Source organism: Rhinoderma darwinii, chromosome 6 (genome assembly GCF_050947455.1).
Source record: "Rhinoderma darwinii isolate aRhiDar2 chromosome 6, aRhiDar2.hap1, whole genome shotgun sequence".
In the NCBI taxonomy this organism is placed as follows: domain Eukaryota; kingdom Metazoa; phylum Chordata; class Amphibia; order Anura; family Rhinodermatidae; genus Rhinoderma; species Rhinoderma darwinii.
Genome location: NC_134692.1, coordinates 63715130 through 63735507, shown reverse-complemented (window position 1 = coordinate 63735507; position 20378 = coordinate 63715130). Strand labels below are relative to the sequence as shown.

The 20378-nt window shown below is 42.2% G+C and overlaps 1 protein-coding gene across 2 annotated transcripts; it reads left to right on the top strand.

Moving 5' to 3' along the window:
* Window positions 1-2059: 2059 nt before the first annotated feature.
* LOC142656338 (gamma-crystallin-3-like) lies at window positions 2060-9593 on the top strand. 2 transcript variants are annotated; one of them, XM_075831243.1, is made up of 3 exons: window positions 2060-2068; window positions 7892-8134; window positions 9321-9593. In XM_075831243.1, the coding sequence occupies exons 1-3, from the start codon at window positions 2060-2062 to the stop codon at window positions 9591-9593; spliced, it is 525 nt and encodes a 174-aa protein (XP_075687358.1). The 2 variants fall into 2 exon arrangements, with proteins under 2 accessions (XP_075687358.1, XP_075687357.1); XM_075831242.1 differs by lacking the exon at window positions 2060-2068 and adding an exon at window positions 7559-7567.
* Window positions 9594-20378: the final 10785 nt, after the last annotated feature.

Here is a 20378-nt window from a genome sequence, read left to right as displayed (position 1 = left end):
CCGGTCACAGGGTCGGCAACGCTGTGGACGGGGATTCCGCTTTAGGAGTTGGAGGGCTCCAGGAGCGGAATCCCCGGCCACACGAAGGGGGGTTTGCTATCTACAAGGGGGCTGTGGGCTGTGTGGCACTACCTACAAGGGGGCAGTGGGCTGTGTGGTACTACCTATCAGGGGGCTGTGGGCAGTGTGGCACTACCAACCAAGGGGCTGTGGGCTGTGTGGCACTACCAACCAGGGGGCTGTGTGGGACTACCAACCAGGGGGCTGTGTGGCACTACCAACCAGGGGGCTGTGTGGCACTACCAACCAGGGGGCTGTGGGCTGTGTGGCACTCCCAACCAGGGTGCTGTGTGGTGCTCCCTACTAGGGGGCTGTGTTGTGCTCCCTACCAGGGGGTTGTGCGGTGCTCCCTACCAGGGGGCTGTGTGGTGCTCCCTACCAGGAAGCTGTGTGGCGCTCTCTACCAGGGGGCTGTGTGGTGCTCCATACCGGGGGGCTGTGTGGCGCTACCTACTAGGGGGCTGTGTGGTGCTCTCTACCAGGTGGCTGTGTGGTGCTCCATACCAGGGGGCTGTGTGGCGCTCCCTAGAGGGGGCTGTATGGTGCTCCCTACCAGGGGGCTGTGTGGCGCTGCCTACCAGGGGGATGTGTGGCGCACCCTACAGCGGGATTATGGGGCACTGTCTACAGGGAGGCTGTATGGCAAAATCTACAGGGGGCACTATACTGTGTGGGGGGCCTCTAAGCGGACATTATACTGTGTAGGGGTACTACATGTGTCATAATAATGTGGGCACAATTAGAGGACAACATGCTGTGTCCTTGAAGGGGTTGTAATATATTATATTATTAAATATTATTATTATACTGTATACTGTATGGGGGCATTATAATTTATTTATGGGGCATTTTTTTTCAATGATGGGGTGGGGAGCCGAAAGATCATTTCGCACAGAGCACCATCTATACTAAGGCCGGCCCTGAGAACATCTACCCCATTGTTATAACCTACAAACAGGTCATATATAAATACAAATATCTGCTGTGGGACTTATCCATTTCCCGCCGCAGCCCTTCTTCAGATATTCATTTTCGCTTTTTCCTCCCCACTTTCCAAAAGCCATAATTTTTTTATTTTTCTGTCGATATAGTCCGATGTCGGCTTGATTTTTGCGGGACGAGTTGTAGTTTTTCGTAGCACCATATATGGTGCCATTTAATTTACTAGGAAACAGGGAAAAAACAGAGATTCCCCCGTTGTTTTTTGCGCGTAATTTTTACGGAATTCACTGTGCAATTAAAACGACATGTTAACTGTATTCTGTGTATATATATCGTTTTTTCTATATTTTACTACTTAGTGTAAAAAATTAAATTTATTTTGTGTCTCCAAATTCCGAGAGCCATAACTTTTTTATTCTTCCGTCGATTAAGTGGTGTTATTTTTTGCGGGATAAGCTGTAGTTTATAATGATAACATTTTGGGGTACATGCGATGTTTTGATAACTTTTTATTTCATTTTTTGTGGGAGATGAGGTGAACAAAAAATAGAGATTTTGGCGTTTACAATTTTTTTTACGGCGTTCACTGTGCGGGTTAAATAATGATATATTGTAATAGTTCAGACTTTTATGGATGCGGCGATACCAATTATGTTTATTTTATTTATTTTTTTTACTATGTTCTAGGGGGAAAAGGAAGGTTTTTTGAACTTTTAATTTTTTTATTTTTTTTTACATTAAAAAAAACTTTATTTTACACATTTTTCGTTTTTTTATTACTCCCCCTAGGGGACTTCAACCAGTGATCGTTAGATCGCTTGCACGATATACTGCAATACTAATGTATTGCAGTAAATTGTGATTCTGATAGGCTTCTATTAAGCCTTGCCGGAGGGGGGCGCGATGAGCTGTTAGAGTGGGTCGCCCCCCTCTTTCTAACGATTTAAATGCTGCGGTCGCTATTGACCGCGGCATCTAACAAGTTAAACGAGTGGGATCGCGTTCGAGCGCGATCATGCTAGTTACTCTGAAGTGTCGTCTCTAACAACGGCATCATATGGAGCGGGTTCACTCCGTGAGCCCGTTCCATACTTCCCCTACCTGACTTTGGCGTATGGATACGTCAAATGTCGGGAAGGGATTAATCCAAACATAACAACCTACAAAAGTCTCAACGTTCAAAACTGCATGTTAAATTTACATTATCTTTATTATGACACGAATTATAAAGACAAAGTAAAAAAATGACTGCGATAAAACAGTAGATAAAAATCCCACATCCACCAACTGGATTCAATAAATATATTCTAAAGAAACAGACATGTTAAAGTGCAAAAAATGCTTGAGAAAGATCCCGTTGGACTGAAACGTTGCATTGCATAGTTGGGTGAATAAATTTGCCTTATTTTTGGATGTGCTGCCTTGTCTCTTTTTTGGATTCTACCTGTCGGACTCTTGAATAGGTTCCTGTGAGGCTTGCACCCATTATATTTCTAATATCTGTTTCTCTGGTGCTGTGACACCCTTCCTTTTTTATGTTAAAGTGCAGTCACTAACAATTATAAATCTAGTGCAAAAATACTATTAAGCATTACTTGAAAATGGCTAGTGCCAGTTATTACATAGTTGTCTCAATTGTCAAAATTGTCAGCGGTAACCACGTGCACAACACGTGTTTTGCTGTTGCGTCTTTTGGCCCCAATAATATCAGCGCTTATGTCAATGTATAGAATTCTTATTTGACTGCTAATCCAGTCTGATCGCCAATTGGGATCAGCAGGCAAATATTTATTTTCTACTGCAGATTGGAAATGCCTTATGGGTATGAGTATTTTTTGTTTGCTAAATATATATATTAAAAAAAGTATACCTTCAATGGATGCCATCGATCAGCCATCTGATAGAAAATGGCTAGTGCCAGCTATTACATAGTTGTCTCAATTGTCAAAGTTGTCATAGTTGTCAGCGGCAACCGCGTGCTTAACACGTGTTTTGCTGTTGCATCTTTTGGCCCCCAATAATATCAGCGCTTATGTCAATGTATAGAATTCTTGTTTGACTTCTAATCCAGTCTGATCGCCAATTGGGATCAGCAGGCAAATATTTATTTTCTACTGCAGATTGGAAACGTCTTATGGGTATGGTTATTTTTTGTTTGCTAAATATATATGTAAAAAAAAGTATACCTCCGATGGATTCCATCGATCAGCCATCTGCCGTCCATAGACTCCCATGTTAAAAAAAAAGTATACATTGACACCAATATGGAGGGGGAGGCCATGCAACCGAAAGATGTGCTGGATGAATAAACTTGCCAGATGAGAAGCAGAGGCCGTTTAAAGGAACAAAATGTGCCATCTTAGGGAAGCGGTCCATTTCTACCCAGAGCATAGTACATCCAGAGGAAAGAGGGAGATCAGTAAAAAAAATCCATGGTGATGTGTTGCCAGGGAGCATCAGGAACTGGCAGAGGCAGGAGCAGGCCAGCAAATTTAGAATGAGTAACCTTGTTTTGGGCACAGTTCATATAGGAAGAAACATAGTCCAGAAATTTTGGTAGCATGAGCCACCAGTAGTGACGAGCAATAAAGTCCCGAGTTTTACGAACACCACACCAGAGTAACCAGCCAGTTTTGAAATATGTCTCCAGCGGCGAATTCTTCTCCTGTTAGCAAAATGGACACAAATCTTTCCAGGAGGAATGCCCTTTATTTGCACAAGGTTAACAGCAATAATCCTGGAACGATCAATAACATGTTGAGGACTTTCTTCAGAGTCGTTAGTCTCAAACGACCGGGACAGAGCATCGACCTTAATGTTTTTGTCTGTGAAATCTAGTGAAGAACAATGACCATCTGACTAGACGAGGGTTCAGTAGTTGTGCAGACTGTAGATATGTAAGATTTTTGTGATCTGTGAAAATGATGATGGGATGAGCAGTCCCCTCCAGCAGGTGTCTCCACTCTTCTAAGGCAAACTTGATGGCGAGTAATTCTCGATCCCCAATAGAATAGTTGCGCTCTGCAGGAGAGAAGAGTTTGGAGAAAAATCCATATGATACTGCCTCACCCTTGGAATTCTTTTAAACAGGAGTGCTCCAGCCCCAATGGAAGAGGTTGTCAACCACCAATGAAAACTGTCGTGTCACACCAGGATGATGAAGAATGGAAGTAAAGGTGAAGGCACTCTTGAGTTGGAGAATGCTGACTCTGCCGCAGGGGTCCAGTCCTTAGCGTTCACCTCCTTCTTGGTAAGAGCTCAGTTAGTGTCGAGAAATTAAGGATGAACTGTCAATAAAAATTAGCGAATCTTAGAAATCTCTGTATGGCTAGGAGACCTTGAGGACTTGGCCACTCCAAGACGGACTTCACTTTCTCTGGATCCATTTGTAGACCATGATCAGAGATAATATAGCCCAGAAAGAGCAAAGATTTTCTTTCAAATACGCAGTTCTCAAGTTTAGCGTTTAAACTGTTACCCCTTAACCGCGACAAGACTTGGCGAACATGCTTCTGATGCATCATCAGATCAGGTAAGAAAATCAAGATGTTGTCCAGGGAAACCACCACACAGATATACAGAAGATCATGGAAGATGTAGTTTTCAAACTCCTTAAATAACTATGGAGTGTTACACAGTTCAAAGGGCACGAGATACACGTAGTGACCGTCTCGGGTGTTGAAGGCGGTTTTCTATTCGTCAACCTTGCGAATACGGATCAGGATATAGGCCCCACATCAATCCAGCTTCATGAAAATCTTGGCTACACGAATCCTAACAAAGAGCTCGGAGATAAGCGGCAAGGGGTACGTGTTTTTTACCGTGATTACGTTTAACCCACAGCAATCGATGCACCGTTGGAGTGACCCATTCTTTTTCTTCACAAAGAACAATCCGCCACCTGCTGGTGAAGAAGATTTTCTGATGAACCCCCTCTCCAGGTTCTCTTTGACATACTCCGACATGGCCTGGATTTCAGGAAAGGAGAGAGGATAAACCCATCCATGAGGAGGTGAAGCTTCAGGAAGCAACTCAATAGGACAATCGTAGGGAGAATGAGGATGAAGGACCTTTGCCTCCTTCTTGCTAAAGACATCCGCATAATTAGCATATTGTGTAGGTAGTCCAGTGAGAGGCAGAGGTAGTGGAGAAAGAGCAGGAAGAACCTGAGGACCTCTCCAGAATTCCAATCAAGAACTGGAGCGAAACCATGGCAGTACCAGCAGGAAGGGGTTTATCCCTTTGGATTGAACATAGAAAGATATACGTTTTCTAGAGTTTCCCAGCTTTTGCGGGCATGGACACACAAAATGTTCCTTGTGGCCACAATACAGCAATAACCCAGTCGAACTTCTGCATTGCCGTTCCTGGTCAGACAGTCGGTTCATACTTTATATGAGAGGTCAGGCCCTGTCAGAAAGTTGCCACTAAGGCCTCATTATTCCAAACCAGCTCCACTGCCGGCATATGGAAGGAGAGATGGCATACTCCTCTACAGTTGATTTCCCTTGATTAATGGTCAGCAGTGAGGCAGCGGCAGAAGATGTTCGACCCAGTTCCTCGAACATTGTAGGGTAAGTCTCAAGAATCAGTGGCAGATCAGAGAATTCCGGGCCCCCTCGTTCCAAGATGGGGTTCACCCATGCCAGAGCATTACCGGAGAGTAGAGAAATAATAAAAGCAACCTTGGCCTCATCTGAGGAGAAGAGATGAGCACGTAACCTTAAGTACATACACTGGAAGAAAAAGAAAGAAATGATCCAGCGCTGAGTCGTGCTTCAAGTTAAAAAGGAAACGATATTCCCACCTTTATTGGAGTGTAGAGGATTAAAATTGTAGGGAGACGCAGTCCCAAAACAAGTGTGAATAGTAGGCAGTTGTGCCTTAGCCTACGCGTTTCGAGCACGTCCTACACTCCAATAAAGGTGGGAATATCGTTTCCTTTTTAACTTGAAGCACGACTCAGCGCTGGATCATTTCTTTCTTTTTCTTCAATTATACACCGCCAGCCGTAGCGGGGATCCGAGCGGCGAGTCTGGAGACGCATCAAACTGGTGAGCTGGAGGTTCCCTCCCTTCTTTACTGTTAGATCATACACTGATTGATGAAACCTCTACAGGCCTTAGGATCCCCGTCGTAGCGAGGAGGTAGAAGCAACAAAATTGCAGACCCAAGGCAGGCAGGAGGGATAACAGATGGTGGGGAAGCAAGAGCAGCCAGAGGAGGTATAGGGGGATGATCCAAATGAGTAATTATGGAATTTACCACCTGTAGTAGTTGATGCTGGCATGCCCGGAGGTCACGCATGTCTGCTTGCATCATTTGGACTATGGTTTTGGGTTGACAAGCGGGATCCATGGCCTGAGATTACTGTCACAGCTGTGGGGTATGTGGTCCCACTAGGCCACTCCGCCATAGCGGAGTAGCAGCTGGCCAAACAACAGTCAATAATAATAGTCTTTGGGACAAGTGTACCTGGATAGAAAATAGGCAGACACTTGGCGTAGCAAACACTTGGCGTAGGAGACGTTTCATGTAACAGTCGTTTCATGTAGCAGACGTTTAGTGTAGCAAACATTTCGTGTAGAGGACACTTGGCACAGAAGGCACTTATCAGAGATGACAGTCTAGACTCTGACACTAGACTTCGCTGTGGAACAAACACAATAACTTGATACGGGATTTGGGATGAAGGATACGGGAACACAGGATACAGGATATAACTAAGGAACCATTTGCAATAAAGAACATTGGCAGACACAACAACGCTCAGCAAAGGAGGAAGAGGGCAGAGTCCTTTTTATACAACAGGGTGATTAGGGATTGGATAGGGAGTTTTTTTCAGGTACGCGCGCATTCTAAGCAGAGCAGTGGAACAGAGCGGCTGCGTGTGCTGGTATCTCCGAGGAGGGAGACTCCGGCTGGAGCTCAACGGTCTGAGGTCGCGGTATCTGTCTGGTAAGTGATGTCGCATTTATGTCACATGGACAGCCAAAGATGTACCAAATTTATTAAGAAATTATGCGCATAACCCGCCATCTTATATTAGTTTAAGGCATTTGAAAAGTGTCTTAATATATCCCGTCCTGTGTGTACATATTTGTTGAAAAATCTCCTTTTCAAATACCACTGATTGTGATTGAGATTTTTTGAGAGCCTATATGTTTATGCATACACTAAAGAATTCTCTTTTTAACCTGCTGTCTTTAATTTTGTTTTAGAGACTTTTCTGCTGATTTATTTTATAGTTATTTATATCCAACAAAATTTACAACGTATAACACACTTTAGTCCTTTACTTGGCTAGAGGAGAAATTTTTTAGCGTAAGCGTTTTTTCTATAGTTGGCTGCATTAAGCTTTTAGAATTTTTGTGAAAGCAAAAAAACGACAATAGTCATAGCAAACAGAGAACACTCTTTAGTGTAGGTAAAAACAGCTATTCATTCTGCTTAGATGACACAAAATTCTGTATGTGCCTCATGCATGTATATAAGGGCCTTCCCCATCCAGTCAATTAGCAGTTGAGACTGTGGTCAAACTGGTTCATAAAGCATCATGGGCAAGGTGAGAAAATTCTGTGATACTTGTACTACAAAATGCTTTTAATATGGTTCAATAGACAAAATTAGCAAAAAACTAAATGTCATTAAAAATAAACATGCACTCCTTTGTGTTAGTTCATGGGCATTTTATACAGCCTTCTGTTTTGAATTGGAAAACTACTAAGAATCGACTATGAAAATATTACAAACTTTAGTCAAATACATTATTATAGATGGAAAATGTCAAGGAATGTCTTTGATCATTTGTATGTTTTAGAAATGTAGCAATATTTTTCTTTGACTATATCATTACTATTATGCTTACATTCACATTATATTTTCATAGATTATTTTCTACGAGGACAAGAATTTCCAGGGTCGCTCTTATGAGTGTCACTCTGAATGCCCAGACTTGTCTTCATACTTTAGACGCTGCAACTCTATCCATGTCGAAAGTGGAAACTGGATCTTGTATGAACATCCCAACTACAGAGGACATCAGTACTTCCTTCAAAGAGGAGAGTATCCTGACTTCCAGAAATGGATGGGTTATAATGACTCCATTAGGTCTTGTCGCATAAGCCCTCAGGTCAGTTGCTAAATATTTTTCATTAACCCATGACCCTGTTGTTGGAGTTGTGGTTAAATATTTGCCTAATCTGTATCCCACATATGGCACCCATGAAAACCTGGGGCCCATGCTGTACTTCGTCATGACTCTGGTATTACACAGAGGCATATAATCGCAGAATATGATGCCTCAATCTTAAAATCCCAGAGTACCCATTTAATGTATATCCAATAAAATTCTTAGTTTCCAGGGCATATGTACCACAGAGGTAACCAATGTGGCTGTTATGGGGCCCTTGGAGAGAGATGGCTTAGTCCTGTTTGGTCCAATCCCCTTTGCGAATAAAGGAATGAGGAATTGTCCTAAGCTTAAGGAAAGGGGTAAAGGGGAAAAAAAACATCAGGTCCTTCTGTCCTAGGTGGTAAAACCTGGCCCCAGAATTTGATCTTTGTTATGAGGCCCCTTCTCTTCTGTGTACGCCACTGAAATAGTTATTTAACTTAACAAAACAAAGTTTAACTAAGTCAGAATAGTGAGGCATGAGGTATAGAACAATTCTGTTGTTTCTTCTGGTAGAGAAAGAGGATATATTTTTCATACATTTGTAATTGCTCCTTTTTAAAAACTGGGCACTCTTTAGGCAGTGACAAAGCATGTGCAGGAATTTGTGATTGCCACTGTTGCCATATCATAAAATTGTCAGTCTCTGTGGTTAAAGCAGGCAGGAAACCAGTCAAATGTTGAATTTCATCAGCTGACCAGTGATAACTCCATTGCATACCTGGCTGGAGAAGGAACTGTGGGACCAAGTGATGGCACAGCGTGATCTCGTGAGATCATGCTGTGCTGTGACTAAAGCTGGACATGAATGAGGAGAAGTGTATGACGGTGATTGGTCAGCGTCATACACTTTTCTTTACAACCCACTTTACGCCCACTTGGTTAAAGAAAAAAAACACTAAGTTGGGCTTTTACAAAAAATTAGCATACATTTTAAAATGCTCATAACTTTGTCACTAATAAACGTTAAAAAAACAACAACACAGTAGTTATCTACTATACAGCGCCTATTAGATTAGGTAGGAGATAGGGAAGTATGAAAATGGTGACAGAGCCTCTCGAATAGTTTTTTTTCTTTGTCAAGATTTTTTTTTTCTTTATGTTCAGTAATTATACTGTAATTTATACTAATATGTTTTATCAGCACCAAGGTTCATTTAGAATCAGAATCTATGAGAAAGAAGATTTCAAAGGACAGATGATGGAGTTCACTGAAGATTGTCCTCAAGTATTTGAGAGATTCCGCTACAATGACATCCACTCCTGCAATGTACAAGATGGATATTGGATGTTCTATGAGGAGCCTAACTACAGAGGACGTCAGTATTACCTGAGACCCGGAGAGTACAGGAGATACGGTGACTGGGGAGCTGCTACTTCTAGAATTGGCTCCTTCAGGCGTGTTCATCATTTATAATAATCTAAGAAAAAGCAATAAATACATTGAAATGTTTATGACTATTACATGTACAAGCCCCCAAATAATCACCATTGATCATATCCATCATTTCTATTAAAAGGAGAGACATTAAAGTAGATTCATGAGAAGAACATTTTAAAAAGATCCTTTAGTGTACAATATAAGCTTAAAAGCTTTTTTTATATCTTCCATTTTAAGAAATTATGTCTTTATTAATAGGCTGCATTACTGAGAGACACCGATGACAACATTTATTGTTCTGATTTCTGTCGGGGTTTTACTGGAGTCCTTGTATGGTTTCACATCACCAAATATTCTACAACATTGTTTGTATATTTGGGATATTAATATATTTGGCTATTTGAATCCTCATCAGACTACATAAAAACACTTCACCTGCAGAAATCAGAAAGTTAATACTGTTATTAGTACAATCCATTAGCACGGATTCAGCTTGAGCCTGTAAATTCAAAAGATCATATCATATTAGAAATAAGTTGCCAAAAACAGTACATTTTAATATGCATTGAAGACCTGTTTTTTTAAATTTCTCCTTTAATGTTTGAACATGATATTATTGAAATGTATCTCGATGGTATGATTCTATGCAAATCTGAACACTAATTCAAACAATAAAAATATATTTAAAAAAATGTTTTTTGCTGCTTTCCAGCCTATATTCTGTGTGATGCCACATTTTATTTATTTGATGGACTAGTGCTTAGCTTAAAATCTCATGTGTTTGAACATTTTTTATTTACTAAACTTCAGTATGACCTGAGCTAAAACAAACTTTGTATAGCTGATCGTCCTTTAAAAAGGGGCGCTCACAGCAGAATAACAACATATCTATCACAAAACAGTGTATCACTAAATCGTTTAAACATTTTTGCCACACAATTTTAAAGTCATGACAACTAGCAGTGTCTACATTATCAATAATTTAATTTAGGAAAATATATTACTTCCAACCAGTCACTCCTTGCTATGACTTTAGGTATTCAGTGCTATTCACTAAGTGAGGTGGTTATACTGTATACACAGAGGTCATACATGTGACCAGTATCTGTACATTAGCATTTCAAAGGTCCTCAACACAAGACGTTAACACTTAGTTACTAGATGTGAAGTCATCTCCGCATCATGCCTCTGTGAAGAGGATCTTGTTACAGTGTGCAAATAAAGGACTACGTCCTTCCTCTGCACACTCGGAAAGATTTACTAATGCGGTCTAAGATTCAGACAGTATAAACAGTATAGACCAGGCAGTCGAAAGATGCACCAGATTTATCACAGTGGTGCATGCTGTATTTTTAATTTGGCGCATCTTGCATGACATGCTTGACATCTTTTTATTCTATATACCACCTTTGATTTGGCTTATTTTTGAGGCAGAATTTTGGGCCAGATTTTTAATGCATTTTTGGCGCACCTGTCGTAATTTAAGCCACACTCTTTTTCCACTAAGCCATTCCCCCTTTTGAGACACTGTTTAAACGTATCTAGCGAGGCACAAAGATCTGTTCTTTTTGGTGCATTTGCTTAATAAATATGTCTAAAACTAAATGCAACCTTATGTGCCAGAAATGTGCCACATTTCGTAGCAATTTCCTACACATTCTAGGCGCATCCACATTAGTACATCTGCCCCATTGTTACAACCTACAAACAGGACATATATAAACACAAATATCTGCCGTGGGACTTAACATAATCTACAAAAGTCACACAGTTCAAAATTGTATGTTAAATTGACATTATCTTTATTGTGACACAAATTACAAAGACAGAGTAAAAAAAATTTCTAAGATAAAATAGTAGATAAAAATGTCACAGTCACCAACTGGATTCAATAAACATATGCTATAGAAACAGACATGTTAAAGTGCAAAAAAATGCTTCAGAAAAGTCCCGTTGGACTGAAACGTTGCATTGCATAGTTGGGTGAATAAATTGCCCTTATTTTTGGATGTGCTGCCTTGTCTCTTTTTGGGATTCTACCTGTCGGACTCTTGAACATGTTCCTGTGAGGCTTGCACCCATTATATTTCTAACATCTGTTTCTCTGGTGCTGTGACACCCTTCCTTTTTTATGTTAAAGTAGAGTCACTAACAATTATACATCTAGTGCAAAAATACTATTAAGCATTACTTGAAAATGGCTAGTGGCAGTTATTATATAGTTGTCTCAATTGTCAAAGGTGTCATAGTTGTCAGTGGCAACTGCGTGCTCAAAACGTGTTTTGTTGTTGCGTCTTTTGGTCCCCAATAATATCAGCGCTTATGTCAATGTATAGAATTCTTGTTTGACTGCTATTCCGGTCTGATCGCCAATTGGGATCAGTAAGCAAATATTTATTTTCTATTGCAGATTGGAAATGCCTTATGGGTATGGGTATTTATATATGTAAAAAAAAGTATACCTCCGATGGATGCCATCCATCAGCCATCTGTCGTCCATAGACTTCTATGCTAAAAACAGGTATACATTAACACCAATATGGAAAGGAAGGCCGTGCAAACAAAAGATGTGCCGGATGAATAAACTTGCCAGACGAGGAGTAGAGGAAAAGGCTGGTTAAAGGAACGAAATGTGCTATCTTAGAGAAGCGGTCCATTACCACCCAGAGCATAGTACATCCAGAGCAAGGAGGGAGATCAGTAATAAAATCCATGGTGATGTTTTGCCAGGGAGCATCAGGAACTGGCAGAGGTGGGAGCAGGCCAGTAGATTTAGAATGAGTAGCCTTATTTTGGGCACAGTTTCGTACAGGAAGAAATATAGTCCAGAACTGTTGGTATCATGAGCCACATGTAGTGACGAGCAATAAAGTCCCGAGTTTTGTGAACACAAGAGTTACCAGCCAGTTTGGAAATATGTCCCCAGTGGAGAATTCCTCTCCTGTCAGCAAAATAGACAAAAATCTTTCCAGGAGGAATGTCCTTGATTTGCCGAGGGTTAACAGCAATAATCCTAGAAGGATCAATAACATGTTGAGGACTTTCTTCAGAGTCGTTAGTCTCAAATGACCGGGACAGAGCATCGACCTTAATGTTTTTGGCCGCAGGACGGAAATTAAGCAGGAATTGAAATCTGGCGAAGAACAATGACCATCTGGCTAGATGAGGTATCAGTAGTTGTGTAGACTTTAGATATGCAAAGATGATGATGGGATGAGCAGCCCCCTCCAGCAGGTGTCTCCACTCTTCTAAGGCAAACTTGACAGTGAATAATCCTCTATTCCCAATTGAATAGCTGTGCTCTGCAGGAGAGAAGAGTTTTGATTAAAATCCACATGAAACTGCTTTACCCTTGGAATTTTTTTAAACAGGAGTGCTCCAGCACCAAGGGAAGAGGCGTTAACCTCCAATGAAAACTGCCGTGTCACACCAGGATGATGAAGAACGGAAGCATAGATGAAGGCGCTCTTGAAGTTGGAGAATACTGACTCTGCCTCAGGGGTCCAGTCCTTTCCGTTCCCCTCCTTCTTGGTAAAAGCTCAGTTAGTGTTGAGAAATTAAGGATGAACTGTCAATAAAAATTAGCGAATCATAGAAATCCCTGTATGGCTCAGAGACCTTGAGGACTTGGCCACTCTAAGACGGACTTCACTTTCTCCGGATCCATTTATAGACCATGATCAGAGATAATATAGCCCAGGAAGAGCAAAGATTTTCTTTCAAATACGCACTTCTCAAGTTTAGCGTATAAGCTGTTACCCCTTAACCGTAACAAGACTTGGCGAACATGCTTCCGATGCGTCGTCAGATCAGGTAAGAAAATCAAGATGTCGTCCAGATAAACCACCACACAGACATACAGAAGATCATGGAAGATGTATTTTCCAAACTCCTGAAATAACAATGGAGCTTTACACAGCCCACAGGGTATTGTGTGATATTCGTAGATACCATCTCTGATGTTGAATGTGTTTTTCCATTCGTCAACCTTGCGAATACGGATCAGGATACAGGCCCCACATGGATCCAGCTTCATGAAAATCCTGGCTCCACGAATCCTGACGAACAACTCGCAGATAAGCAGCAAGGGGTATGTGTTTTTACCATGATTAAGTTTAACCCACAGTAATCGATGCACAATAGGAGTGATCCATCCTTTTTCTTCACAAAGAAGAATCCGGCACCTGCTGGTGAAGAAGACCTTCTAATTAGAGATGAGCGAACCGGGACAACCGAACCCGGTTTCGGTCCGAACTTCCGGAAAAGTTCGGTTCGCAGCGAATCCGAACTTCACTGGGTTCGGCAGAACCCGTTTTGACCGAACCCGGTCAAAAATATTATACAAATCGGCAGCCACTTATCTCTATCAATCACTGATAGAGAAAAGAGGCTGCTGATTAAAAATAAAATAAAAAGCATTTCATACGTACCCGGTCGTTGTCTTGGTGACGAGTCCCTCTTCTTCCTCCAGTCCGACCTTCTTTTCTGACGCGGCAGCCTGTGATTGGCTGCAGAGGCCTCTGCAGCCTGTGATTGGCTGCAGAGGCCTCTGCAGCCTCTGATTGGCTGCAGCGGTCACATGGGCTGTATCGTCATCCAAGAAGTTCGGGCCGGATGTCGAGAGGGATGCGTCACCAAGGCAACAGCCAGGAGACCGGACTGGAGGAAACAGAAAGTTCTCGGTAAGTATGAACGTCTTTTTTTTTTACAGGTTACTCTATATTGTGATCGGTAGTCACTGTCCAGGGTGCTGAAACAGTTACTGCCGATCAGTTAACTCTTTCAGCACCCTGGACAGTGACTATTTACTGACGTCGCCTAGCAACGCTGCCGTAATGACGGGTGCACACATGTAGCCACCCGTCATTATGGGTAATATATTTTATAATGGGAGCACGGCTCGGAAAAACGACCGGCTGCCCGTGGCCGGCCGTGCTCATCTCCTTAAATACTCTGTGCTGCCTTAAACTATGTGGACAGGTCAGGATCCTGTTTCTTTTAAATGCTGCTGGGGAACCCGCTCGATCCACTATATAAGGCTGCGCTACAGTGCAGCATTTAAAAGAAACAGGATCCTGACCTGTCCATAGAGTTTAAGGCAGCACAGAGTATTTCAGGAGATGAGCGTGCAGATTCAGTGCTTCTGTGAACTCTGCTCTTACCATTAAGTAGCTCAGTTGTATCTCTCCTCCACTCCTGTCCTCAATAACATCTTCACATGATTGGCAAGTCACCACGTAATGGTAAGAGCAGAATTCACAGCAGCACAGAGTATTTCAGGAGATGAGCGTGCGGATCTTGTGCGGGGTGGTGACTTGCCAATCATGTGAAGGTGTTATTGAGGACAGGAGTGGAGGAGAGGTACAACTGAGCTACGTAATGGTAAGAGCAGAGTTCACAGCAGCACAAAATCTACACGCTCCTCTCCTGAAATACTCTGTGCTGCTGTGAACTCTGCTCTTACCATTACGTAGCTCAGTGTGTTACCTCTCCTCCACTCCTGTCCTCAATACCACCTTCACATGATTGGCAAGTCACCACCCCGCACAAGATCCGCACGCTCATCTCCTGAAATACTCTGTGCTGCTGTGAACTGTGTGTGTGTGTGTGTGTGTGTAGATGTTTGTGTGTGTGTTTTTGTATATGTGTGTTTGTGTATATGTGTGTATATGAGTGTGTGTTTGTGTGTTTATGTGTGTGTGTTTGTGTATATATGGGTGTGTTTGTGTATATGTGTATATGTGTGTGTGTGTGTGTGTGTATATGTGTGTTTGTGTATATATGGGTCTGTTTGTGTACATGTGTTTGTGTATATGTGTGTGTTTGTGTATATGTGTGTGTTTGTGTATATGAGTGTGTTTGGGTATGTGTGTTTTTGTTTGTATATGTGTTTGTGTATATGTGTTAGTTCGTGTATATGTGTGTGTGTGTGTGTGTATATGTGTGTGTGTTTGTCTCTGTGTGTGTGTGTTTGTGTATATCTTGTGTTTGTGTATAACTGTGTATATGTGTTTGTGTATATGTGTGTGTGTTTGTGTATATGTGTGTGTTTGTGTATATGTGTGTGTTTGGATATGTGTGTTTTTGTTTGTATATGTGTGAGTTCGTGTATATGTGTGTGTGTTTGTCTGTTTATGTGTGTGTGTGTGTGTGTGTATCTTGTTGTGTTTGTGTATATATGTGTGTGTGTTTGTGTATGGTTGTTTGTTTGTGTGTGCGTGTATATATGTGTGTAGGCGAGTAGAAGTATTGTTATTGTTCACATTGATAACTGTTTTTTTATGTTGTTGCAGATTTTGATGTACCGATTGGACTACATCTTCGATTCGTTGGACTACTGCGTAGATCTACGTTTTTTCAAATTTTAATAAAATGGTTAACGAGGGTTTTGTTGGGGATTTCTTATTTCAATAAAAAAGAATTGTCTTTGTGTTTTTTTTAAAACTTTATTAGTGCCTAGATAATGGCAGTTGGCTGATTGACAGCATCCATTATTAAGGCGGTACTTAGTGTTAGCCGGTGCAGAGGCTAGCACTAACCACCCATTATTACCCCGGTACCCACCACCACCAGGGGTGCCGGGAAGAGCTTGGTACGATCCAGTACCCGACCATCTGTTGTGATGGTCGGGTACTGGGTACTGGGGCGGCCGTAGGCTGGTATTATGAGGCTGGGAAGGGCCAAAAACAGAGGACCTTCCCACCCTTGTAATGCTAGGCTGCTGCCGCTGTGTTGTATGTGGCTGTCTGGCATTACATGGGTGGGAAGGGCCACTGGTTTTGTCCATTCCCAGGCTAATAACACTGTGTTGTATGTGGCTGGTTATGATAAATTGGGTGGAATCCCATGTCTTTTTTTAAAAAAATAAAAAATTAATAAATAAATAATTTTAAAAAATGATGTGGGGTCCCCCCCACTTTTATAACCAGCCAGATACAACACAGCAGCAGCAGCCTAGCATTACAAGGTTTGGAAGGTCCACTGTTTTTGGCCCTTCCCAGCCTCATAATACCAGCCTGCGGCCGCCCCAGAGCCCGACCATCACAACAGATGGTCGGGTACTGGATCGTACCTGGCTCTTCTCGACACCCCTGGTGGTGGTGGATACCGGGGTAATAATGGTGGTTAGTGTTAGCCTCTGCACCGGCTAACACTAAGCCTCGCGTTAGTAATGGATGTTGTCACTCAGACAGCGGCCATTACTAAAGTGGTAGTAATAAAATTTGAAAAGAAAAGACAAAGATATAGATAAAATATTTTATTGAAATAAAGCACCCCCAACACATCGATCATTATCCATTTTATTGTAGAAAAAAAAAACGTCATCTAAGTAGTCCTCGAAACCGACGTAGTCCAAACACCAAACCTGTAAAAAAAAAAAAAAAATGAAATAATACATGTCGTAGGCTTAGATTCAGTTTAATGTGTGATACTGACTGTTATACCATGAAGCCTGCCGCGAAGTTGACTTAGATACAGGGCGCCAGCAGACAGTATCATACATGGCCATACAAACATATATACAAACAAACATACATGTAAACATACATGCATACATATATACAAACATACATACATACAAGCATGCACATATATACATGCAAACATACACACATATATACATACATACATGCAAACTATCATACATACATACATACATGCATACACACACACATTAAAACATACATAGATACAAACAAACAAACATGCAAAGATACATACATACATATATACAAGCATGCACAAATATACATGCAACATAAATACATGCAAACATAATTACATACATGCATATATATATAAACATACATGCAAACATACATGCAAAAATAAAAACTTGCAAACATACATATATGCACATATATACATACATACATGTCAACATACATACATGCCAACATACATACATGCAAACATGCAAACATATATACAAACATACATACAAACATACATACATGCAAACATACATACATGCCAACATACATACATGCCAACATACATACATGCCAACATACATACATGCAAACATACATACATACATGCAAACATACATACAAACATACATACATGCAAACATATATACATGCAAACACACATACATGCAAACATACATACATGCAAACATACATACATACATACATACATACATGCCAACATACATGCAAGCATACATGCACATATATACATACATACATGACAACATACATACATACATACATACATACATGACAACATACATACATACATACATACATGACAACATACATACATGCCAACATACATACATGCCAAAAAAAAACAAAAAAACGTTCATACTTACTTTCCTTTTGTCCGGCCTCCAGCGATGACGTTTCATCCATGTCGCCGCTGCAGCCTGTGATTGGCTGCAGAGGCGATCACGTGGGATGAAGCGTCATCCCTGGAGGCCGGCCTTCTGACGTCATCCTGACGTGCGTGACCGCCACTACAGCCTGTGATTGGCTGCAGCGGCGACATGGATGAAACGTCATCGCTGGAGGCCGGACAGGAGGAAAGTAAGTATGAACGTATTATTTTTTTTTTTTATTACAATAAAATTTTATTTTCCGCGCGCCGGAGCATGGTACTGTCAAGGTTGCTGAAAGAGTTAGTGCAGCCCATTAACTCTATCAGCACCCTGGACAGTAGCATGCTCGGCGCACGGAAATTACAGGTTCGGTCCGAATCAAACTTTTTCGGGAATTTCGGCGAACTAGCCGAACCAAACTTTTGATAAGTTCGCTCATCTCTACTTACTATGACAGTGTTTTCTAAATATTGCTGAATGTAGGTTTTGATTCGTCTTCAAGTAGTTTGTTACAATGTCTTTTCTTGTTGGAAGTTCCAAAATCTCTTCTGAATTCAACTGTTAAAAGACATATTCTTCAAAAGGAAGGAAGAACCGTTTAATGGTTCTTCCAGAAAATGCATCAACCATGCTTTGGCCCATGCAATACGCAGTGACTTCGTGCCTATTATCCCGTGCACGCACATAATTTCACAGCAATTCAGTAAAAACAAAGCTTTGAACTGAGATTTTACTGTATATACCATTGTGAAATATGTGAAAATAGCTCAGAAATTACAAATCAAGAAAAATTCTGTTTCTAAGTCTTAATTAGAGATGAGCGAAAGGGCACAACCGAACCCGGTTTCGGTCCGAACATCGGGAAAAGTTCGGTTCGCAGCGAATCCGAACTTCACCGGGTTCGGCCGAACACGTTTTGACTGAACTCGGCTAAATTTTGGCGCCTGCGTAGTCAGTATTCCCTGACTGACTGGAACCTTATGAGTCACTGATTTTCCGGTACGCAACGTCAGGAGATAGTCACTGTCCAGGGGGCTGAAAGAGTTAAACGATCGGCAGTAACTGTTTCAGCACCCTGGACAGTGACTTCCGATCACAATATACATCAACGTATAAAAAAAATAGAAGTTCCTACTTACCGATAACTCCCTGCTTCTTCCTCCAGTCCGACCTCCCGGGATGACGATTCAGTCCAAGTGACCGCTGCAGCCAATCACAGACCAATCACAGGCTGCAGCCAATCACAGGCCAATCCCAGGCTGCAGCGGTCACATGGACTGCCGCGTCATCCAGGGAGGTCAGGCTGGATGTCAAGAGAGGGACGCGTCACCGTTGCCTTGGTGACGCGTCCCTCTCGACATCCAGTCCGACCTCCCGGGATGACGATTCAGTCCAAGTGACCGCTGCAGCCAATCACAGGCCAATCACAGGCTGCAGCGGTCACATGGACTGCCGCGTCATCCAAGGAGGTCGGGCTGGATGTCAAGAGAGGGATGCGTCACCAAGGCAACGGTGACGCGTCCCTCTCTTGACATCCAGCCCGACCTCCCTGGATGATGCGGCAGTCCATGTAACCGCTGCAGCCTGTTATTGGCCTGTGATTGGCTGCAGCGGTCACTTGGACTGAATCGTCATCCAGGGAGGTCGGACTGGATGTCGAGAGGGACGCGTCACCAAGGCAACGGTGACGCGTCCCTCTCTTGATGAAAGCTGGGTTGTAAGGCAGATCTGCCTTGTTATGCAGCACAGTAATGGAAGATATAACATTCAATACTTTGGAAACTCTTCTGGGTAAGTGCCTTAGAAAGCTGGGATGCAGTAATGGCGGCCATATTGTCTGTCACCCAGCTTTCCCAGAGACAGATATAACAATGGCTGAATTTTAACCACTATGCATACATGTAGAAGGGACAGTCATATTCCATATAAGCCAATGGGAAATCCGCCTGTGGGTGCCCGAGGGCAAATGTTCCATGCAGACAGCCCATGCTGCTGCTATGGGGCCCTTGAGAAGAAGGGGCCCAGCTTATCCCTCCTCGCTAAGATCTATCCCCTGGATAGATCTGCAAATGCCCAGAGGGTAATGTCACCCTATTCTATAAGGGATGGAAAGGTCTAACAAGCTCTGGGCCCCCCTGTCCTGGGGTGGAGGGTGTAATAGAGGGGCCCTATTCCATTCTGGAGGTTAATGATTTCTATAGATGTCAATGGGGAGAAAAAGTGTCATGGAGGATGGCATTGTCTTGAGACGATATGCACTGGGCATTGCATGACACAGCTAACCATCTGGCCCTGGCATCCCCGGTCCAGCTTCTTTTGATGCCAATGACCTGCACTTTCCCATCACAGACCAATACTTGTACATACACTATCACTGTGTTGGCACCATCACGGTGACGATACCAACGAGTCACAGACACATTACACCCACCCTAGAGCTACACGGCTCTGCTACATAAATGAGTAGCTTTAGCATTAAGGAATGTAAATATTTT